General features: G+C 46.6%; 1 protein-coding gene across 1 annotated transcript; it reads left to right on the top strand.

Moving 5' to 3' along the window:
- Positions 1 to 4,183: 4,183 nt before the first annotated feature.
- LCMT2 (leucine carboxyl methyltransferase 2) lies at positions 4,184 to 23,315 on the top strand. Its single transcript, XM_027743699.2, has 14 exons — positions 4,184 to 4,393; positions 6,019 to 6,143; positions 7,404 to 7,485; positions 7,816 to 7,996; positions 9,176 to 9,332; positions 9,743 to 9,932; positions 10,336 to 10,443; positions 12,502 to 12,592; positions 14,735 to 14,992; positions 16,947 to 17,177; positions 18,771 to 18,868; positions 20,451 to 20,638; positions 20,822 to 20,957; positions 22,931 to 23,315. The coding sequence occupies exons 1-14, from the start codon at positions 4,184 to 4,186 to the stop codon at positions 23,096 to 23,098; spliced, it is 2,223 nt and encodes a 740-aa protein (XP_027599500.2). The 3' UTR covers positions 23,099 to 23,315.
- The last annotated feature ends 588 nt before the right edge of the window (positions 23,316 to 23,903 follow it).

Below are 23,903 nucleotides of genomic sequence, written 5' to 3'. Positions count from 1 at the left end.
GCAAATTGAGACGGAGTTTCAAGGTCTTTGAACAGCATGAACATATGTGTAACACAGCAGAACGTGCCCTGTCACTTTACCAGGAGCACATTCCGTGTTTATTCACAAAATGCACAGAATCACTGAATGTAAATGTGACAGATACATTTGGGAATGTGTCCTTGAAGTGGGGAAAGCAGCAGCTAGCACAGGAGCTCTGTGGAGGGTGAGGAGATGGAGAGTGCTCCCACTGAGCAGAAGGAAGGCAGATGGAGGTTACTATCACTTGATGGACAGTTTACGAGTGTTCTCCTGCAAGGATGAGACTTCAAGACATTTTTTCAAAAGCCTCTAGTAATTTTTCTGAAAGAGATGATTGTAGCAGTGGCAAAGGTCAAGCCTAAGGTCAAGCTCTTGTCCTTCAACATGGAATGGATAACAGAATATAATGAGTTTCTGAACTATTCACACATGGGTTTTAAAAGACTATAATATTGCACAGGAATAAAACAGGGAAGCAAACCTCCTAGGATATCAGTGTATCTCCACTGGTGGTATTCCACACAGATATAGAATTACATTTCTCAGAAATGTATATTGGTTGTATAGATAATGGCACTCATTGCTCCCTCTGACAACACGTGGTCAACCTTTCCTTTTTTCTGTCCAGGGCTAATACTGCAGTGTCGAACAATCTCACATGATATGTCCTTTTCATCCTACACTGGTACTTTCCCCAGATCCTCTAGTCTAAGTTTTCTGCAAAACAAAAACAAAAGAGAAACAAAACTCCACCTTCAGCAGTCTTGGTCCTCACATCTCCTCAGCTGGTTCTTTTCACCGTCCTTGTTGATTCACAAATCTAAGTCCATTATAATACCAGTGCAAAGTTATCCCTCCAGGCTAGTATTTTAGCCATACCCATATCTCGCTTCCCCCTTCTGTACTGCAGTCTTGACAAGGCAATGAAACAAACCACTTTTGAAAGTCCTTACAACTGTTTCCTGCACTTCCTAACTTCTATGACAAGACCCGGTATGATTGTTCTTCTCTCCACTTCCCACATCACTGCAGTTAGTATCTAAGGATATCTACTAAACATCCTATCACTCCTTTTGAAGAAGAAAAGATTCCACTGAACATCAAAGAATGAGAAAATCACAGTATCTTCCTGGACAGTGATGGGGTTTTTTGGAGATGTTTACATTCTTAACAATGACTCGGCAGCTGGTTCTTGTGATTATATTCAGTACTCAAGGCCAGGTTGGACAAGGCTTTAAGCAACCTGATCTAGCAAAAAATGTCCCTGTCCATGGCAGAGGGGTGAACTAGATGATCTTGAAAGGTCTCCTCCAAACCAAACCATTCTGTGATTCTGGGATTGTATTTTGTTTTGTTAATCATGGCCTCTTTGATGAAACAGATGTATTTTATGCAGTATTTATGTTGTACACTCAAGACTTCCGTGTGCATAACGCACAAGTTGTGTTGTTTATCTCTACATTTTCCTTCACCGCCCTTAGCCTTGCCCTGTCACTGAGGCCTCTCTGTGGTATTACATTACAATAAAATGATCAAGATCTGAGACTCAAACCATATGTTCTCCTGGATCCAATTCTTACCCCATCATCCTAGACTGGCAGATGAATCCAGCCCTCCACTCTTGCAGTGACTGGGAGCAATGGGACCATATCAATAGTGCTAGAACCAAGTCTTTCAGGTAGAAATGTTATTAAGGCACAGCCTCCTGCTTAGCAAAACACAGATCTGTAACCTTCTTATCATTTCTAGAACTGTTTCCCAGGTGCAAGCTGATACAGAGACCATGCTGATAACCAACTGGTAACCTTCAGCTTGAATCCAAGCGGTTAAAAAAGCAGAACAGGGAAGGGAAAATGCTTATAAGGGATCAGAAGCACAGATCATGCGTTGCTGAGTCAGCCAGTAGAAAGACCCAAACTTCTTTGGTTCACCTGGAATTGAAGAGTCTCGATCCTGTGGATACAGAGTATCCGTCTCTGGGAACAATACCTCCCATTTGATCTCCCCTCTCCTTCGGTGGTGCTGGTGCGTCCCCTCCCAGGCTGGGCAGCCTGGCTGTGCCTCTCTCTGGATCACTCCCTGTTCCCCATTTGGGGTTCTCTGACGTCAGCTCTGAGGTCAGGCAGGCAGGGCCCCCTCCCAAACACAACAGACTATAGATAGCTGCAGCAGCAAATGCTTTTTATTAAGTATCCCCCCTCCTCAGCCCAGCGCGGGTGGGAGCAGCAAGAGGCCCCCGTGCTGCTCTGCTACATGTTTTCTGTTATTTGGGGTGAGCTGTGCATTCCTCACAAGCTTTGAATGTCATGCAGAGCCCCGGGGGAATCCTCAGAGGAGTGGGAGGAGAGACCAGGCAGGGAAAGCTGCCTGAGCACATCGGGGAAGAGGCACCCCCTGACCATGTCAGGCTGTAGAGATGCCCAAAGCAGAGGGACATACCAGGTCTGTGCCAGCATCCCCTCCCACACAGCAACCAGCCCCTCAGATATGGATTTAAAAGCCTTCTACTTCCCACCAGCCAAACTTGCTCAGCTAGCCCTAATCTGGCAAAGCAGACCATGAGGTGATAAATCTGTCTGTGTGTGCCCAAAAAGTAAAGAAACAACTTCAGATTAAGACTAACTGTGAATCAAGAGTAGCTGGATATAAATCAGCCATTAAGACATGCAACAAGAAATCTGGAGATTTCTAGCTGTTACAGCAATCAGGCTCCAAAACACCCTTCCAAATTAAAAAGAACATAGAAACAAAAATCCCATCTGCTTCCAAATGAATGCCTGATAAAATTGTGATTACAGGATTTTATATCTGTGACAGCTAAGGATCACACACACACAGACCCAAGAATGGCTGCACACTGCCTTCTCATCCTGTACCATGGAAATCTGGACTCCCTTCCTGGAGCACACATATGGTGTCTTCTACTAAGGACAGGGAAATAAACTCCAAGCCCGCCCCCTCCCCCCCAAACTATTTGTGTCTCTGTTTGTGTGTTAAACCCAAGATGCCCAGTTCATGTTTCAGTGTCAGCTCACAGAGTTTGCACAGAAGATTGTTATGGATATAGTATGGATACAGAAACGTAGGACTGGAAAGCAGTTCCTGGGATGGCTGGAGGCAGTGAGCTCAGTGGCCACGCCCCAATTCGCTGCCATGCATTTTGGTCATAAATACATCTCAGGGAAAAACTTCCATGTGGTTGATAAAATGCCAGCACTGGGCTGAGGACTGAACTTTATGGTCCCAGTTATAAAAATACACACTGACCATTCTCTTTAAAAGTGATATTTTGAGATTGTAACTTATTTAAAGCACAGTATACTAATTTGTGGAGTGCAAGATGTGTAGAGATTCTGAATAGGAGAGCGTGTGCAGCACTCGTGGCATCTCACACAGCTCAGGCTACCACAGCTCCTCTGTAACTCCCCGTACAAATCCTAAAGAGAAATAACACGAAATATTCACCACGGCTGCCACAGACAGTCCCCCGGCCCTGCCCATTTGTCCTCGGCACACGCAGCCTGGGGACCCCAGTCCGGGGTCCCAACAGAGCCGTGTCCCAAATGGCAGTGCCACCAGTGCCACCTCTGCTCTCCATGCAGCCCCGGGGACAGAGCTCGGGCCGAACTACTGAGGGTCCTGCTGCATGGAGCCGTTCCCGGAGCCTGCACCTCTGTACACAGCCCTGCCCATATCCCTGCTCCGATCCCTGCCCGTATCCCTGTCCCGATCCCTGCTCATAGCCCTGCCCCGATCCCTGCCCATATCCCTGCCCCGATCCCTGCCCATATCCCTGCCCCGATCCCTGCCCATATCCCTTCCCCAATCCCTGCCCACACGCCTGCCCCGATCCCTGCCCACAGCCCTGCTCGTGTCCCTGCCCCGATCCCTGCCCACAGCCCTGCTCGTGTCCCTGCCCCGATCCCTGCCCACAGCCCTGCCCGTGTCCCTGCCCCGATCCCTGCCCACAGCCCAGCTCGTGTCCCTGCCCCGAGCCATGAACACAGCCCGGCTCGTGCCCTGCCCCATACTTCCCACAGCCCTGCTCGTGTCCCTGCCCCGATCCCTGCCCATATCCATGCCCCGATCCCTGCCCATATCCATGCCCATAGCCCTTCCCCGAGCCCTGCCCACAGCCCTTCCCCGATCCCTGCCCATATCCATGCCCACAGCCCTTCCCCGATCCCTGCCCACAGCCCTTCCCCGATCCCTGCCCACAGCCCTGCGGTGCCCCTGCCACGATGCCCGCCCGTGTCCCGGGCGCGGCCTGCGTGACGTCACTGCCTGCGCCAGACGATGTGCTGCCGCTTCCGATCGGCGAGGCGCGAGCGGGAGGAGCCGTGTGGGGACCGGAGTCGTGAGTGACTGCGGGGTGAGTGAGTGACTGCGGGGTGAGTGAGTGACCCCAGGGTGAGTGTGAGTGACCCCGGTGTGAGTGGGAGTGACCCCGGTGTGAGTGACCCCAGGGTGAGTGTGAGTGACCCCGGTGTGAGTGGGAGTGACCCCGGTGTGAGTGAGTGACCCCGGTGTGAGTGAGTGACCCCAGGGTGAGTGTGAGTGACCCCGGTGTGAGTGGGAGTGACCCCGGTGTGAGTGGGAGTGACCCCAGTGTGAGTGAGTGACCCCAGTGTGAGTGAGTGACCCCAGGGTGAGTGTGAGTGACCCCGGTGTGAGTGAGTGAGTGAGTGTGACCCTGGTGTGTGAATGAGTGACGCTGATGTGAGAGAGTGAGTGACCCCGGTGTGAGTGACCCCAGTGTGAGTGTGAGTGACCCCGGTGTGAGTGACCCCAGTGTGAGTGTGAGTGACCCCGGTGTGGGTGTGAGTGAGTGAGTGTGACCCCCGTGTGTGAGTGAGTGACCCTGGTGTGAGAGAGTGAGTAACCCTGGTGTGTGAGTAACCCCAGTGTGAGTGCGAATGACCCCGCTGTGTGAGTGACCCCAGTGTGAGTGTGAGTGACCCCAGTGTGAGTGACCCCAGTGTGAGTGTGAGTGACCCCAGTGTGAGTGACCCCAGTGTGAGTGACCCCAGTGTGAGTGTGAGTGACCCCGGTGTGAGTGTGAGTGACCCCAGTGTGAGTGACCCCAGTGTGAGTGATCCCAGTGTGAGTGACCCCAGTGTGAGTGAGTGACCCCAGTGTGAGTGTGAGTGACCCCAGTGTGAGTGTGAGTGAGTGACCCCAGTGTGAGTGTGAGTGAGTGACTCCAGTGTGAGTGTGAGTGAGTGACCCCAGTGTGAGTGTGAGTGAGTGACTCCAGTGTGAGTGTGAGTGAGTGAGTGTGACCCCCGTGTGTGAGTGAGTAACCCTGGTGTGTGAGTAACCCCAGTGTGAGTGCGAATGACCCCGCTGTGTGAGTGACCTCAGTGTGAGTGTGAGTGACCCCAGTGTGAGTGTGAGTGACCCCAGTGTGAGTGACCCCGGTGTGAGTGAGTGACCCCGGTGTGAGTGTGAGTGACCCCGGTGTGAGTGTGAGTGACCCTGGTGTGAGTGAGTGACCCCGGTGTGAGTGTGAGTGACCCCGGTGTGAGTGAGTGACCCCGGTGTGAGTGTGAGTGACCCCGGTGTGAGTGTGAGTGACCCCAGTATGAGTGAGTGACCCCGGTGTGAGTGTGAGTGACCCCAGTATGAGTGAGTGACCCCAGTATGAGTGAGTGACCCCGGTGTGAGTGTGAGTGACCCCAGTGTGAGTGATCCCAGTGTGAGTGTGAGTGACCCCCGTGTGAGTGTGAGTGACCCCAGTATGAGTGAGTGACCCCGGTGTGAGTGTGAGTGACCCCAGTGTGAGTGTGAGTGACCCCGGTGTGAGTGTGAGGGAGTGAGTGACCCCGGTGTCAGTGACCCTCGTGTGAGTGACCCCGGGTATGAGTGACCCTCGGGGGCCTGGGGGCTGGCTCAGAGCGGGGTTTGGGGTGGCGGGCGCTGTCGTGCCCTCCGCTCCGCTCGGAGCCCCCTGGGCGCTGCCCGGCCCCCCATCCCGATGTGCCATTGTCCCGGCAGGTCCAGGGCACCGGCGGCAGCAGTGCCATCAGCAAGTGCTCAGCGGCAGCACGGGGCTACATCCAGGACCGGTTCCTGCGGCTCTTGGCAGGGCGGCAGCGCCGGCGGGCGCCGCTTATCCACCGGTGAGGACGGGACACTGTGCGGGGCTTTTGGCTGCTCTGTCCCCAGTGAAATGTGCCACCAGACTGGTTCCTAACTCCAGTATTTAATGCTGCTGAAAGCTACTTAAGATTTGAAAACATTCTACTAATGTAAGCACATCAGTAATTTTCCCATTAACTCTCCTGACCGTTACAGTTTCAGTAAGGTATTTGGTGGTTCTGGGAAGCAGGATTATCTTTTGAATAAGCAGTGTCTGTCCAGGAGCTCTTCTCCAGAGCTTTGCAAGACACAAGCACGTTTTAATGTGTGTGTGCAAAGGGTTCTAGGCTGATGTGGTCGTGGAGTTTATTCGAAGCAAATAGTTTAAAGCAATTCAAATGACTGTGAATTGCCAAAGGAGTTTCGTTCAGAGCAAAAAAACAAAGAGTGGTGTTCAAGCAGAAGCTTGCAGGCCTATAAAGACAGGTGTGGCTCATCAAGTCAGGAAGCTGAGCCTGTGTTGATTTGTCACACAACATTGGCAGGCCAAGCTGAATTCGTAGAAAGGGTTTTGTGTTGCAGTTATCAACACTGTCATCATGAATATTGGAACACCTTAGACTATCGGGTGAAATATTTGTCCCTGCCAGGCATGGAGATGAAAGCATGCTTGTTAAAGGGATAATAGGAGCTCAGATATAGCCGGGTGGATATACAATGAAACCAACTAAAAGAGAATGCCAAGGAACAAGAGGCATCAGTCCCTGCCAGACTAGGAAATGGTAAATGCTTCCCAGGAGTTCGACTAACTTAGTTCCATTTATTCAAAAACCAGAGAACAGAAGTCCTCTCCTGAGTTTGTTTCTCTTCCTTTTTCTGTTCCCCTCTCATTGCATTTGTACACACATTCATTTTGTTGTTATAGCATGTGATTTGGGACAGGAGCTCAGGTATTGGCCATCTGCATTGCAGGGGAGCATCCTCACTTTCTGGATTCTTACATTTTCACTCAGTGAATATTTACTTATGCAAAACAAAACAGGTCCAGCTGGGATAGCTGCACGTTTTCTGTGGGTTTTCCATAATCTTGATGGTTAATACTCTCACTGAGTGCAGGAGATCTGTATTTATTAGGAAACTCTAGAGATGACAAAGTCATCTCCCAGTGCAGGTCTGTAAATGAGGGGTCATTGGGTAGAAGCTGAGAGGAAAAATAATCTTTATTTTTCTGCAATGGAAGATGCCAGTGTTGGAGAACTCAGGTTTCTGGACAGCGATTCCAACTGAATTTCTTTCGGCAGGGGTTATTACGTCCGTGCCCGTGCTGTAGATCACTGTGTCCAGGACTTCCTGCTGAAGACACAGAGCCATCCTAGGACACAGGTGCGTTTTCTCTGGGGGTACTGGCAAGTTCCACTAAATGTGTGAAAAGTCCTTCTGGCATCTGGGCACTCCAGTAACTCGTTGGTGCATCTGTTGGGATCCTTTCCCAGGAGGGCACAAGCGAATCCTGACTGGCACTACTGTGGATCTCCGTGTGTCACTTTGGCAGAAATATCTGGAAGAGGGCAATATCCACACAAAATTCTTCTGCCTCTTGCAGGATTTTGCTTGATTTTGTCACTCTGCAGATAATATTGAATATTTTTCACACCTAGATGCTCGGGATGCTGTTAGAGTTGAGCATAACTTTTTCTGACACTTTCTCTGCAGGTCCTGTCTTTGGGTGCTGGCTTTGACTCCTTATACTTCCGTTTGAAGGACGTGGGTCTTCTGCATCACACTGTGGTATATGAGGTGGATTTTCCAAACGTGATGTGCCAAAAAGCTACTCTGATCAAAAGAATGGAAGAGTTGTCAGCACTGGTAGGAGACACTGCAGGGGAAGGATTAGGTATGGTATTTATGGAAGGTTTTTTAGGTACTAAATGTTTAGAAGAGACAAACATACCTTCAGCTTTCAAAAAATGAGAGATGATAGTGGGGGAACTATGAAGCTGGAAATGAAACGCATGTTCATTTTATGAAAAACATTGAAACAATTAATTTTTAAGCATTTGGAGATAACAAGAAGTTGCCAGGGTGTATTTGTCAGGAGCTGATTGTATCAAACCAAGATCCATTTCTTTCTGTTGCAATTTCTGAAGTCCTGTGTCCAGGTTTGAGCTCATTGGTACAAACTTCAGCATGTCCAGTGGGAGGTGATGAGGGTGATGAAATGGTGGAGCAGGTGATGTTGGAGGGGAGCTGAGACAATTGGATTTGTTTAGCCTTAAGGGGAGGAGGTTGCAAGGGAGGTGAATCCTACTGCAGTCTTCAGCTACCTGTTGGGAGAGGGTAGAAAAGTTGGAGCCAGACTTTTCTTGGAGGCACAAAGCAAACAGTCAAGGGGCAATGGTTGAAAGTTGCTTTGGTAATGACTGGGTTTTGGTTGAAAAGGTCAACAAACCATAGCTTATCATATTCTGTGGAGTACAGAGATATGATAATACTTGCAGATCACAAACTGGAACTTGTGAGGATGATGATCTGTGAGTCGGGGCCTGGTGTTTGCAGAACTGGCATGTGTGAGTTCAGGACTCAGTGCCATTGTACAGAAGTGAAATCTATTTAGCAAACCAAGCCTAAGAAACTTGAGAAGAGTTTTCTGGTTGTGAGGCGAACCATTTGAATTCTATCAAAACGATGGTGCTTTCTTAGCCTAAACTGAAAGGTGTATAAATGAGAGTCCTTAAGGTTTGATTCTGAATTACAGTGGTTCTAGAAAAAAGTTCTTAAAGTAAATATGATGTTTTGTTGTTATAGTAAATGTAATAATTCTATGAGAAATCTGTAGGTGAAATTTGCATTAGGAATAACAAGAGTTTTAGCTCTGCATTTAATGGATCATTTGGCACTATCCCTTCATGGTTCAGGTAGTAATGGGGATTTTCCTGTACATGTCCCAGGGAAATAGAGTTGATAGACACAGTCTTATGAGTGATTGCCTGTGGGTTTTATTCTCCTGTTTATCCCTTTTGCTTTCATTATTGCAGCAGCACTGTAGTGAGATTGCATCGTTTTTGTCTCCCAGGAGCCATTACCTTTTCTGGAGAGGATTATAAATTACTGGGAGTGGATTTGTCAGAGCTGTCTGAGCTGGGGAGAGCCCTGGAGGAAGCAGGACTGGACAATGAAATCCCCACCCTCTTCATTGCAGAGGTGGTGCTCACCTACATGGAGAACAGCAGGTCAGTTGGGTTCTCCTCCTGTATCCCTCACCTTGGGCTGGGAGACCTGCTCTCTTAAAACTAAAGCCTTGGGAATTCTGTGGAGTCCCAAATAGCTCCTTATATCATCACTGTGATGGTGTAATTGATGTCCCTGTGATATCCTAAAAGGGAGGGAAGAAAAAAGAAAAATCTCAAATGAGTGATTTTGTTCTCTCAGAGAATTTTTTTGTTCTTCTCATCCCCTCATTGTCTGTGCAGATGGGGAGGAGATGCTCCTAAGTCCCCAGTACAGCACTCTCATTTGTGTATTGCCATTTATCAGGATGCCTCAATAGCAGCTTCGTGGTGTTGAAGGAAGATGTACTGCATCTGTGTGGTGATGGGGGAGCCCTCAGTTATTTAATGTCTTACACACAGCCTCCCCACAGGTCAGATGCCTTGATTCAGTGGGCAGCAGAGCGTTTCCCTCGGGCCTGCTTCCTGCTGTACGAGCAGGTGCACCCAGAGGACCCCTTTGGACATGTCATGCAGCAGCATTTCAGCCAGCTGAACTGTGCACTTCGCTCTCTGGCACAGTACCCTGACTGTGAGGCACAGCAGAGGCGCTTTTTGGGGAGGGTAAGCACCTGCTTCTCTAGGGCATGCACAAAGCATGACTGACCTGATAAAGATTGGAACTCTGAGTGCTTGGGCAGTGACAGGTTGAAGAAACAGGGCTGAGGCACTGCCTTCTCTAGTAGCATGACTAGTCATTGGAAAATGCTTCCAACCAGCTTGCAGCTTACTTTCTGATACAGGATTAAGGCATGATGAGCTCCTCTGAGACTTTTGTTGTAATAAATTAAGTTCTTAAGAGCTTTAGAGATAAGAAATCTATTTTCACCAGATTTTGGGCTGCTGTTACTTCAGCTAGACAGTCTTAACAGGTCATGCAAGTGTTTAATTTGGGGTCTTTATTTTCTTATGGGAAGTGAGTTTCTGTCCTTCCAGAGGTGATTACTTTGAAGGATTTCTCTTTTAGGGCTGGACTGAGTGCAGTGCCATGGATATGAATGAGTTTTTCACCTGTTGTATTCCAGAAGACGAACAGCAAAGAGTGCAGGCTCTGGAGCCTTTTGATGAGTATGAGGTAATTCTCCTTTATTCTAAAGATGAGCAACCTGGTTTTGATGCCATAAGGTGTCTGCAGTTTCTCATGGTCACAGTTCTGTACAGGGCTGCTGGGGCACAGGTGTTCATGGAGGTAGAAAGGACCCTGGTCTAGCTTGGTTAACACAGAGGCTGCAGGGAGCTCCAGATAAAGCTGGGGCAAGGAGCATGGGAAGAAGGCTCTCCTTGATGTTAGAAAAGCTTTATGTTCATTCCTCAGTGAGTGATCTCTCAAGGAGACAGTCTTGCCATAGCAAACCAGCTGGTAGTATGAAAGATGTTTTAGATGCTAAAAGTTTGCGTGGATTCAAGGGGCAATTACTTTGAGGAAAGAGAAATACATTAAGGATTACACATTAAGGATTACTGACTACATAAAAACACACCTGATGTGAGGTTCCTGACTGCAAGTGGTTGGTAGCATTCTTGGGGAAAGTAGATGCACTTGTCCTGCTCTTTTCCATTTCTGTAGACTACTTTATACTTTGTCATTGTCGGATACAGGCTACTGCAGATATTTTTTGGTCTGACTTTGTACAACCATTCCTGTATTAATGATTGAAATTCAACTATGACTTTATTCTTTGCCATTTTTATGTTAACTGCTGGCAAAGTTTCTGACTATTTGAAATCTAGAAGTGAAGGTAAGTGCAAGATAGTGAGTAACTTTGAGCTAAGTATTCTGTGAATACTGTGAAATGCTTACTAGAAGTTTCCCTTTTGATTTTGTGGTTCCCTGCTTATAATTCTAGAAATCTAATTGCTGCAGTATGAAAATAATTTAACATGCTTGCATTTATTTTGCCAACATGCAGGATCTGCTCTGCTACATGAATGCAAAAGTAATGACTGAAAGAGCTGGCAGATTTGCAAAGTGGTTTAGAAATGTGTACAAGAATTGTTGTAGATCAAGGCCATTGCTCATACAGTGGGAAGGTAAAGACTTGGTATTGTTGTTGGAAACATGCATGAGAATAAATGATGTGATAACAAATGATGTGATAACAGAGAGCTCTACAATTAGCCTTTGAGAGAAAGATAAAGTAAGATCCAGGTCTTACTGTAAACAAGCTTGGTCAAATTAGGTAAGAAATGTAAACTACAGACTTAGTGCTGAGGGAGACATTTTTGGAATAATTTGCCTAGGGACTAATAGCGGATCATTCCATTTTCGGTATTTACATTAATTTCTGGATACCACTTTTCAAAAGATACTTTTTACTTCTAGTAGAGGCTGGGGCAATGATGCTGATAATGGGGATTATTTTGCCTTTTAAATTCATGTTTATGCTTTGTAGTTGTATAGTTGGCTGAATGTATCCCACCCCATGGGAATGGACAAAGTCAATTCCTAATGTCCATAAAGGCCAGGGGGGACTCCTGTATATTCCTGTTGCTTGTGCTTCTGCCTCAGAATGATTCCAAGGCCAGACTGAAAATTATGTTTCTGTATTATCATTCAGCACAGGCCATGTTGCATGTCTGAGCATTTGTGATTTCTTTGGAATCACTTATATTCCATGAACCTTAAGAAACCTTAATCCTTCTGATATAGAGCCCTCACTCTTTCTGTGATCGGAATTGGGAAGCATAAAGGGAAGCTGATTCCAAAAAGAAAAGCTTCCTCATGCAACTTCTAGTTAAGCTATGGAGCTCGTTCCTACAGCATGTAGGAATAACACTCTACAGCACGTGGGACATGTTAAAAGTTTACGTGAGTTCAAAGAGCAAGTGGACGCATTCATGGATGAGAAATCCATCAAGGATTGTTCAATAAAAAGACACAGCTTCTTGCTTAGAAGATCACTGAGCTGTAAATTTTTGAAGATTGAAGTGAGGAATGTATTTACACACCTTCTCTTTCTCAGATTCAGCCTTAGACCTCTGATTTTGACCCCTGTTGGAAACAGTGCAAGACTGGGTTGGTATTTGATTTGATCACCCTGGCTGTTCTGAGATCCTTACTGCTTCTTGCTCTAAGATTTTGAGGGGGATTGTTTTATGGTTTTGTTTTTTCTTTCTTTTGGACTTGCTACAGGAATGGCATCTGAAATGTTCTCATTACTTTGTGTTGACTGCATCAAAGGGGATGGAACCTTCCTGGACTCCGTTGTTACCCAGTGTGACAGGTACAGTCCAACTAATTTTTGCAGTATTTTTTTATCTCATGCAGGTTATGCTCTGAGAGGTTTTAGGAGACGGTGAAGCTCTGGAAGGGGCAGGTGGGATGCTGCTGTCTGGTAGCTTTCTCCACCCTTTTAAAAATACTGTTCAGGGCCACAGCCTGACACTGCTGGTTCTGATCAGTTCCATTCTTTCAGTTTATTGAGTTTTTCAGTCTGAACAGCACCTCCTTCTGTTTATACATAGCCCCCCCCCCCCGTACATGCCAGCCCACCCTGCTCTTCCTGCTGTTTTGGGGATCTCCCCTTTGAAGTTATTCCTGCTTGCCTCCATACATGGCTCTCTGAACCATTCTCTCCTTCTGGCTCCCAAAAGGGTGTTCTGTTTTCCTTACTACCCTGTCCAGCAGAGCACTCAGGAGCCTGTCATGAAGCTGTGCTTTGCTTTGTTATCCCATGGGGGTGGAATTGTACCTGTAGTATTTCTGTTTGTGAAATGCTTTTAAATCTGTATGTCACTTTTTTTAGATGGGAGAAAAGTGGTACAGCTGGGGAAAAGCCAAGACCAAGACTCTGTTTCCATGATAAGGATTTGGCAGCAGTAGCAGTCCAAAAAATTCCTGCTTTTAGCTGCTTTCTTCCTTTTTCAGGGTGGAAAGCAGAAGGTTATTTTTAACCTGTTTCATATCACTAGTCTTCACAGATGGGTACCACAAGTAGTTCTATCTGTAGCAGAAAGTTGAAGTCTCTGTTTTAGGGAGCAAGAAAACCAGCTGAAAAAGGATAGGGCAGGATGGCATTTCTGAGGCCAGCAAGGCCACTGAATCCAAAGTACTGTGTCTTGATTAGATCTGAAAACATGAAATGTGAAGTTGAAGCTAAATGAACGTGCGTGCGGTTACATATACTGTGTGATTGTCCCTGGTCCTTGGGAGGCTTTAAATCCTTAAAGGCTCCTAAATGTGTAGTATCTATCCTTAAGTTAAAGTCCCTTTGCTTAATGGACTTTAGTGCAGTCAAGACACTTGATTCATTAGAGACAGAAGTAGAGTCTTTCTGCTGCTGTCCCTGTTGTATTCAAATCTGATAGCAAAAGCCTTCAAAGTCTGGTAAATGTTCACGATTAGATATTTTTTACTGTGAATGCAAAAGGTATGTCTCTAACGCCAGTAAATGCCCCCAGTTATCCTCTCGGGTAGATTTGAGTCCCTGTTCAAGAGAGTGCAAGTACTAAATCTTCGAAACAGATCATGGTAAATATATTTTCTGATATGAAAAAACTCCTCAGTCTTAAAAAGATCCATCTTTAGAAAGACATTTAAGCCCAAGGAGATTAAATTTCTTACTTCATCAAATGATAAAGTAGGGTCTTGTAGTAAACAATGTTCAGTACAGGCAATTTTTCTGAATATGGCATACAAAAAATGGACTGAGAGCCACTTCTCCTTCACCTCATCATCTCTAATAACAGAAGAATAAAGCTCTTGATTAAATCGCAGAAGATGCAAATTCCAAACTGATTAAAAGAAAACAACGTGTACAATGTGTTGGTGAGCCAGAGTCCTGTGCTGAGAGTTTGTTTTGTGTTAAGGGGTATAGTATTTAGAGAGAAGGTATTTCGATAACTGGAAATATTCTCTTATAGTAGGACCATTGGAATTAATGTAGATCATTTGTCATGCTTCAGAACTTTATTTCAATGCTTTGTGAAGGTAGGATCAAAATCTAGCAAGAAACTTTGAAATCAGCTTCCTGGCTTTTGTCCTTTTTCTGCTGTTCTTTGCCATTCATGTAGCCAAATATTGTCTTAACCAGACAGGTGCTCCTTTTGAAGGCATTGCAGTGGTTCATATCTTGCTGCAGCAGCTTAGGAACTGCAGGCTCTTGGCCAGTCTTACCTCCACCCCATGAAAGCAGTCTCAGAACTGTAAGGAGCTGAGTGAGCAGTAAGTAGAAGTTAAAGTTGGCACAGTGATAGTTTTAACCATTACAGCCTGATTTCTAGGGCATGTCAGATTGTCTGTGTGCTCTGTCAACTTGCTTCTCAATTTTTGCTTCTCGAAAAGATCATCTTGAAAAGATGGTGTACATTATCTCTCACTTGGTTTGTGTTTGTGCATAAGTTCTTTGGTTCTCTTTGTCTTACAGTTCCTCATCGTGCTGCTCCTGTTGGAATGGCTGGGAGTGTCCCTGCAGCAGTGTGTGCAAGGCTCTCAGGAATTCCTGGCCTGAGACGTTACGGTCACCGCTCTGTTCTTATAAAACCCGATGTGATTCTCACCACTGGAGGCTTTGGGGAGGAGGATGGACAACACTGTCGCCTGAGAAATTTCCATGTGCTGAGTAAGCATGCAGGCTGCTGGAAAGCTGGCTGTGTGACAAAGAAACATCCTGATAAAAGATGGGGTGAGTTCCCACGCTGATGGCAAGTGTAAGGGAGATACCTTTGTGCTAAAAGTGAAAGAATGTCTAGAAAAAGTGGTGTCTGAGCACAGTGATGCTGGCAGTCACAGAGATCTGAAGGTTCTGAATTCTAAATGCTGGGTCCTGCTCTTTGATCACCACAACTCCATGCAGTGCTCCAGACTGGGGGCAGAGTGACTGGAAAGCTGGAAAAGGACCTGAAAGTGTTGATTGACGGAGGCTGAACATGAGCCCAGGTGGACAAGAAGGCCGGTGGCACGTGACTGGTACCAACCATAGTGTGGGCACAGGCCCAGGGCAGGAGTTGTCTCCCTGTGCTGGGCACTGCTGAAGCCCCTCAAGTGCTGTGTCCAGTTCTGGAACCTTATGGAAGAGAGACATTGAGGGGCTGGAGCATGTCCAGGGAAGGGAACGGAGCTGGAGTCATAGAATCATAGAATGGTTTGGGATGGAAAGGACCTTAAAGATCATCTAGCTCCCACCATCTGCCACGTGCAGGGACACCTTCCACTGTCCCACGTTGATTCAAGCCCTGTCCAACCTGGCCTTGGACACTTCCAGGGATCCAGGGGCAGCCACAGCTTCTCTGGGCAACCTGTGCCAGGGCCTTCCACCCTCATCGGGAAGAATTCCTTCCCAATATCCCATCTAACCCTGCCCTCTGTCAGTGTGAAGCCATTCTCTCTTGTCCTGTCCCTCCAGGCCCTCATCCAAAGTCCCTCTCCAGCTTTCTTGGAGCCCCTCTGGACACTAGGAGGGGCTCTGAGGTCTCCCTGGAGCCTTCTCTTCTTGAGGCTGAACAGCCCATACTCTCCCAGCCTGGCTCCAGAGCAGAGGGGCTCCAGCCCCATAATCAACTTAGTGGCCTCTGGACTTGTTCCAACAGCTCCAGGTCTTTATTGTGCTGGGGGCACCAGACCTGGACTGCAGGTAGGGTCTCACAAGAGCAGAATAGAGGGGGAGAATCACCTTGCTCACCCTGCTGCCCACGCTTCTTTTGATGCAGCCTGGGACATGGTTGGTTTTTCTGGGCTACAAACGCGCACTGCCAAGTCATACTGAGCTTTTTGTTCACAAACACCCCCAAATCCTTCTCCCCAGGGCTGCACTCAATATGTTCTCTACCCAGCCTGTATTTGTACTGGGATTGCCCTGACTCAAGGGCAGGACCTTGCACTTGGCCTTGTTGAACTCCATGACATTGGCACAGTCCCGCCTCTCCAGCCTGTTTAGGTCCCTCGGGATGCCCCATCCCTTCCCTTCAACCTGTGTCTGCACCACACAGCTCCATGTCATCGGCAAGCATGCTGGGAGTGCCCTTAATTTCATTGTCCCTGTCACCAGCAAAGATGTCAAACAGTACTGGTGCCAGTACTGACCCCTAAGGGACACCACTCACCGCTGATCTGCACTTGAACACTGAGATGCTGACTGTGACTCTCTGAATGAGACCATCCAGCTAATTCCAAAACTACCAAGTAGTCCATCTGTCAAGTCCATGTCTCTCCAGTTTAGAGACCGGACGTTGTGCTCAAGCAGTGTCAAAGGCTCAGGGGAGACCTTCTCACTCTCTGCAACTCCCTGACAGGAGGGGGGAGCTGGGGGGTGATCAGGCTCTGCTCCCAGGGAACAAGGGACAGGACAAGAGGAAACAGCCTCAAGCTGTGCCAGGGGAAGCTCAGGTTGCATATGGAGAAAAATGTCTCCAAGGAAAGGGTTGTCCATGCCTGGCACAGGCTGCCCAGGGCAGTGGTGGAGTCCACATCCCTGGAAGGATTTAAAAGCTGTGTGGATGTGGCACTTGGGGTCATAGTTTAGTTGTGACCTTGACATTGCTGGAGGAATGGTTGGACTATGATCTTTTCCAACCTAAGTGATTCTGTAAATGTCTTGGAAAAACCATCCGTGTGAACCGTGGTGTTTTGTGTCTCTGCAGGCGAGCGGTTGTACCATACTGTGTCCTGTCTCTCAGACAGTCTGGCCCTGGTGGTAGGAGGACGAATGTCCCCATCAAATGCAGGTTTGGGAATGTTGTGGCTAAAGTTCCCCGAAACCTATAATGCTTCAGACCCAGATGACATTGCAGTGGAGCTTGTAAATCTGCAGCCTGCTGCTGAACCAGCAACTTTGCGTTGGAGACACAGCACAACTGAAGTGACATTCAAAGGTAAAAAGCCTGGAAAGAGTGGAAATGGCCATAGATATGCAGGACCTTGTACTCAGTCTTGTTGAACTTCATATTGACCCACTTCTCAAGCCTGCCAGTAGGAAAGAAATTAAAAGAGGCTCTGAGATCTTGGCACTTGAAATGCGGTAATTTTATATTTCCTATGCTACATAACCCCCAGTGGTAAGTGGAATTGAAACCTAGGGATGTAATCTGTTCTGGAAGACTGATTCTTTGAGATCATTTATGGCTGAAGTTATTCATTCTTGATCACACCAGAAGGAAGTTTTGCTATCTCCAAAGGATATTTTTTTGGAGCAGAATTCCTACCTCTTTATCCAGAAGTGCCTCAGAAGTGTTACTTTTCTACTAGGAATTGACAAAGTAGTTGTGAATGGCTCTAGAATCAGGTCCTGCAGTAGCAACCTGAAGGTTGGCCTAGTAAAAGATCCTGACTGTAAGGGGCAAAAACTTAAGCATTCAGGAGGTGAAAGCTGTCCTTTCCTAAGCTGTCCCATTCCTGCCAGTGGACAGGGAGCTCTCCAAGGAGAGCAGAAGGGAACTGTTAAGCAATTGGCAGTCTAGTCTGGAGCATACTTTCCATTTGTGGAGCAATGTTTAGTTAAAAGTGTAATGTAGTTTAGAGCTCAGCCTTCCCGTCAGAATTTTGTATCAAAGAAGCAAATGTGAAATGGGTAAGTAAAATTTTATAAATATTACATTGGTTTTTGTCTTTGTCAGAGTGTATTGTTTCATCTTATTTTTGCCTTGATGTTGCTTTGTAGCTGAAGGAAGTGACCAACCCTGGTGTTGTCGACACAGTCCATTCTCAAGGAGTGAAAGGACAGGGCATAGTGCAGTGAATGCACATCCTTGACATCTATCCAAAGACGTTTGCACCCTTTTTAACCTCCTTTTTGAGGCTTCTCCATATTAACAAATACACATTCGGGTTATTATCAGTTTTCCTGAGATGAATAGATGTTCTTGAGCTGCTGTGATTTAGATACTTAGTGTTTTCTAGTTTTATTAGTTCTACAGGAGTCATTTTTCCATTGCCTAGAGTTCCATTCCCTAAGTCTATTAGGTATATTGGAAAGCATGTTTTCCCCTCTTCATTTTGAGACTAGAGTGTGTGATTTCCGTTCCTTAAACATTCCAGACCGTAACCATTCAGCAAGTACATAATGTAAGTGGATGATGTGATCTTCTGAATGACCACAAACATGAAGAGTGCAGGTTCTTAGAGTGTTTAGGATGGTCATGTGCAGGGCTAAGGGTGGGACTTGATGATCCTTATGGGTTCCTTCCAACTCAGCATATTCTGTGAATCTGTGATTCCATGTGTCTTACAAAAGATCCAGGTACAAGAGTAGTTCCAGTATCTGTGAAACAATTTCTTGTATTTATTGATGAAGTCTGGAGTTGTTTATCAGGTTGCAGGATGTCTTCTAGAAATAGTATATAGAGCTTCTGCCTGACTGCCTTAATTTCTGTCTTCAGTCAGCTTCCCTTCTATGTAGACAGAAATTTTTGCTTTGGTGACATACCAAATTCTAACTTCCCTTTTCACCTGGTTGTCTGTTTCTGTAGGTGAACAGTACCTGTTTGTGTATGGGGGCCGCTCTGCTCTGGAGCCTGTGCTTGGGGATTGGTATTTCCTGCACACTCGAGAACTCTCCAACACTGTGGTAAGAATGTACTCCATGGGGATTCAAGTTAGAGCTGACTTCTAAACATCCTGCTCTTTACTGGAATACAATCTTCACAGGCAGTCCTTGATGACCCTGATAGTACAATGTGAGGGGGTTTATGTTTAAGTGGATTTCTTTGTATGCCAGTTTGTGCCCATGGCCTTTTGTCCTGTTGCTGGATGCTACTGAGAACATTGTGTCTCTGTCTTCTTTGACCTCTCGCATCGTGGACTTATCTAGCTGTACGCCGGACGTTTTTGCAGAAGAATACTGTTAGAGACAGCATAAAAGGCTTTGCTAAAATCAAAACCACTCCCACATCTGCTGTCTTCCCTCAGTCAACTAGATTGCTGAACGTGTCATAAAAGGAAATTGAGTTAGAGGACTTCCCCTCTCATGAACCTACTGGTGACTGGCCACCAGCCTGCTATAACCCCATTTACTCCGAGTGTTTGAGCCCAGCCTTTTACGTAGCACAATCATAGGGTGAGAGATGCATAACTGTAGGAGCTCACGAGCTAAACATGAGTAAGCAATATCATGGTGTTGTGGGAGGCCTAAACTCTGTCTTCAAATATGTAACCAGGACTGTTATCTGTAAGCCACATGAATTGCTCCTTTTATTTTCTTCAGTGTTCCCAGCAGAATTCTTGTCAAATACCCAAAGCTGATTGCTGAAAAAGAGATGGACAGGGTGCGGTACAGCTGTATAGAGGTGTACAAGAGTAATCACATGCCTCACAAGGGAAGGTTTTGAAGGACTTGTAGCTGTTGAGTCTGGAGAAGATTCAAGATAGAAATAAATCTTCAAATATGTAAAATATCACTGCAGAGAAGACAAAAAAATTGCTCTCCATTTTTACTTTGAGTAGTGCAGGGAATCAACTGGACACTAAGATAAGCTATTGATTGTGGAGTTAAGCTAGCCAAGTGCTGCAACAGACTGCCTAAAGAGGCGATAAATCTTGTCACTGCAGACTTTCAGAAGCTATTATATAAACATCTATGCAGATGATAATAGATATAGTTTCATTTATTTTAGGGGAAAGGGATGGACAAGGTGGCCTCCGAATTTTTCTCCACCGCTTGCTTGCTATGATATTTCTTTAAACACCTGATCTTACATTTTTTCCTTTAGTACTTGCACTGAAGGGTTTTTTTCTGCGTTTTAGTCCTGCAGTTCAGCCCGCTATCCTGCTCTGTGCTTTGAGCCACTGATCACCTGCTTTGCTGGTCACTGCCGTAGTCCATGTGGACTATGGAAATGGAAATAAACTCAGGGTTCTCAGGTGTATCTCTTGAGCAGAAAGCAGCATGCAAGAATGCAAATAAAGTTACCTGTAATAAATGTGCAGAAATAAACCCTCTAAAGACTGATTATATTAAATATACTGAGGCCCAGAGAAATATTTGAGATAGCGTAATTGGAAGCACTTGTATTTAGCAGTCTCTAGAGGAACGTGTGGATAAGGTTGGGTGTCAGAAAACTCAACCACAGAGGAAAAAGTCATTTAAAAGCCTGGGCATTAAGAAGACACTTAGCTTGGCAAACTGCAGCCTTGGACTTGTGTTTTTCTAGATTGCTGTTGACGGTCCAGTCCCAGAAAGCCGCCACTCTCACAGTGCCTGCAGCTGGGAAGGAGGAGCGCTCATCGCAGGAGGTCTGGGAGCAGCTGAGCAGCCCTTGGGTTCAGTTTTCCTTCTGAGAAAGCTTGAACATGGCTTTCAGTGGCAGGCAGTAGAGACATACCCTCCTCTCATCCCAAGGTGAGCAGAATGTGTTCATAACTTGGAAGGCACCTTTTAAAGGCCATCTAGTCCAACCTCCCTGCAATGAGCCGGGACATCTTCAAGTAGACCAGGGTGCTTAGAGCATTCATCAGTGAATCTTCAGCCTGTCTCTACCAACCTCCCTTACTAATGGGGTTCAATCTCATTTTGAACTCCCAGGTATTCACATACTGCACATGTGCATGAAGGAAAGCTTCTGCTCGTTGGCGGAGTGTGGTTTCACGCACCCTCCGTGCCAGGCATCACTGTCATTGACTTAAGGACTGGCCTCTGCTTGGACTATGTGATTAATGTGGTAAGGACCGAAATTTTTCTTGCAATGTTGTATGAAGGAAGATGATAACTTTAGAGCTGTTCCTTGAAACTGAGTAGAGAAAGCAAAGTCGGCAAAGCTGGGAGTGGAATAAACATTCCCTGTTCGAGGTAGAATCTGATTTTGAAGCGCTTTTACCAGTACAAAGAACATAACAGTATTAAGAGAGAGACAGACACTGCATGGCAGAAGACTGGAGGACATAAAGCTGCTCTGTTCTAGACAGGGGCAGTAGAACTGAAATGGGCACAAATCTAGTCCCTTTGGGATACCTGTGGAGGAAGGGAACAGATCAAACCAGAGCCTCAGTGAGTCTTTATGGAGGTCTGCGCTATAATTGCATTGAGAACTTCTTGGGGGAAACTGCAGTGTGTTATAGCTGCTCCCTGGCATACAAGAAAAAACAGCATGGAAATACTGGAAACTCCGCTGAAACATAAGAAAAGTTTACTGTAAGGCTCATTGAACACTGAACAGAGAGGCTGTGGTGTCTCCATTATTGGGGATATTCAAAACCTGACTGGGCAGGGTACTGAGCAACCTGCTGTAGTGGAGCCTGCTTTGAAAAGGGGTGGTTGGACTGGATGATGCTCACAGGTCCCTTCCAACTTTAACTGTTCTGTGACTTTCTTCTACGAATCACTGAAGAACAGCCATACAGGTGGTGTCACATAGCAGGATTTTGGCACACTCCGAGCAAAACTTGGTCTGCATGTGTGAGTAGCCCTCATCTCAGATAATACTGTCTGGAGTAAAAGAAAGACGTGGATCTGTTGGAGTGAGTCCAGAGCAGGGCCACAAAGATGATCAGAGTGCTGGAGCATGTTTCCTGTGAGGATGTGCTGAGAGACTTGGGGCGGTTCAGCCTGGAGGAAGAGGGCTCTGGGGAGACCTTAGAGGCCCTTCCAGTGCCTAAAGGGGACTTATGAGAAAGATGGGGACAGACTTTTTAGCTGGGCCTGTAGTGATAGGACAAGAGGTGATAGTTTTCATCTAAAGGACAGTAGCTTTAAACTAGGTATAAGGAAGAAGTTTTTTACAAAGAGTGTGGTGAGGCCCTGGCCTAGGTTGCCCAGAGAAGCTGTGGCTGCCACATCCCTGGAAGTGTCCAAGGCCAGGGTGGACAGGGCTTGGAGCAACCTGGGATAGTGGAAGATGTCCATGTCCATGGCAGGGGGGTGGAAAGAGATGGCCTTTAAAGGTCCCTTCCATCCCAAATCATTCTGTAATTCTATAAGAAAACTTCTGTTGCTTGACAAGTTATTTCTTTTACATAAAGAAACAACTGTCTTTAGATAGCTGTACATGTGGAACCTGTCCTTGGTGAAACTGGAATTTGTGACAGGTCACAGTATGTGTGCATCTGACTGACCTTACGGCATGTTCTTGGAGGCATGAAGCATGAAGCATGCTTAAATGCAGCTTAGTTTTTAGTTACTGTCTGTAGCAGAAGTTGTAAGGGGCCTCATATCCTTTAGATAAAATAGGCTGCCCTTGGACAGCAGTGAGGATGGGTAGGGTGGTAATAAAGTTGTATCTAAAAGAATATAACTTTTTTGTTTATGCTGAATAAGTGGATGCAGGTGGATTGGTAGCTGCCTTTGCTTATGAGCTTTGGCTTTGGTGAAACTCTTCAGGCTTTTGAACCTACCAGTTACATAGTAAGCTTTGGAACGCCTTGCCGCAGGCCAGGAATGCTAAAGGTTTCCATTGAATCAAAAAGTGACTGGTGTCACCCTTTTCGGAAAGCCTTGGGGTTCAAGGATTATCAAGACATTCTCTCCCATCAAAAGCACTGAACTGCAAACTGGGGGGTGGGTGGGTGTACTGGAGGATTATACCTCATGGGTTCCTTGTTCCTATATTCTCAGTCTATCTCTTTTTACCCACATTCATGGGTGACATGGTGAACCGTGTGAAGTCTTGTATATTGAAAATCTTCTTTCCTTTTTCAGGAGCATCTGGAGTGGCCATTAATGCTACATAATCATAGCAGCGTCTTTCTGCCAAATGAGAAGGAGTTGGTGGTTATTGGTGGTGGTGGTAACTGCTTCTCCTTTGGGACACACCTGAACCCAGAGCCTGTCTCACTGAGCCTCAGCAGCATCCTGACCAGTCACTGACTGGGACCAAGCAGGGCTGAACTGTGCTGCTGCACTGTGGGGAGACATCTATTCACTCAGAGGTCCAAGATTTCCACAAGGGCTTTGTATCCAGAATGCATTTGGGAAGGTGGGATCAGGAGGGACAGTTTACAGAAAGGGGCTCACAGCTCACTGGCCTTTGCTTTTGTACAGCTCTTCCTATTACTATAAATAAAGTGCCTGAGAAGCAGCTGCAGCAGAGGGGCTTAGAGGTGAAGTGAGGGTCAGACTTTGTTCAAAATCTGAACGAAGTCTAACTGAATTCATAGAACCATAGAATGGTTTGGGTTGCAAGGTTGCAAGGCAGTTCCACACCCCTTACATGGGCAGGGACACTTTCCACTATCCCAGGTTGCTCCAAGCCCTGTCCACCCTGGCCTTGGACACTTCCAGGGATGGGGCAGTGACAGTTTCTCTGGGCAACCTGCACCAGGGCCTCACCACCCTCACAGGGAAGAAATCCTTCCCAATATCCCATCTAACCCTGCCCTCTGTCAGTGGGAAGCCATTCCCTCTTGTCCTTTCCCTCCAGGTCCTTGGAAATAGTCTCTCTCCATCTTTCTTGTAGGCTCCCTTCAGGTACTGGAAGGCTGCAGTTAGGTCACCCCAAACCCTTCTCCAGGCTGAACAATCCCAGTTCTCTCAGCCTTTCCTCATAGCTGAGGTACTTCAGCCACATCTGGACTTGGTCCAACAAGGTGATGTCCTTCCTGTGCTGATTCCTCAAGGCTGGAGGCAGCTCTGCAGGTGAGGTCTCACCTGAGGGGACAGAGGGGCAGAATCC

Source organism: Pipra filicauda, unplaced genomic scaffold (genome assembly GCF_003945595.2).
Source record: "Pipra filicauda isolate LSUMZ 115617 unplaced genomic scaffold, ASM394559v2 scaffold537_size357629_pilon, whole genome shotgun sequence".
Lineage (NCBI taxonomy): Eukaryota > Metazoa > Chordata > Aves > Passeriformes > Pipridae > Pipra > Pipra filicauda.
Note: the sequence above shows the minus strand (reverse complement) of the source record. Positions and strands in the feature narration are given on the sequence as shown.

Excerpts from the sequence above, each read along its gene's own strand:
- LCMT2 (XM_027743699.2), top strand. The coding sequence starts at position 4,184 with ATGCCCACAGCCCTTCCCCGATCCCTGCCCACAGCCCTTCCCCGATCC. Across the intron at positions 7,997-9,175 it reads CACTGCAGGGGAAGGATTAG|GAGCCATTACCTTTTCTGGA; the intron begins GTATGGTATTTA and ends TTTGTCTCCCAG. Across the intron at positions 12,593-14,734 it reads GTTGTTACCCAGTGTGACAG|TTCCTCATCGTGCTGCTCCT; the intron begins GTACAGTCCAAC and ends TTTGTCTTACAG.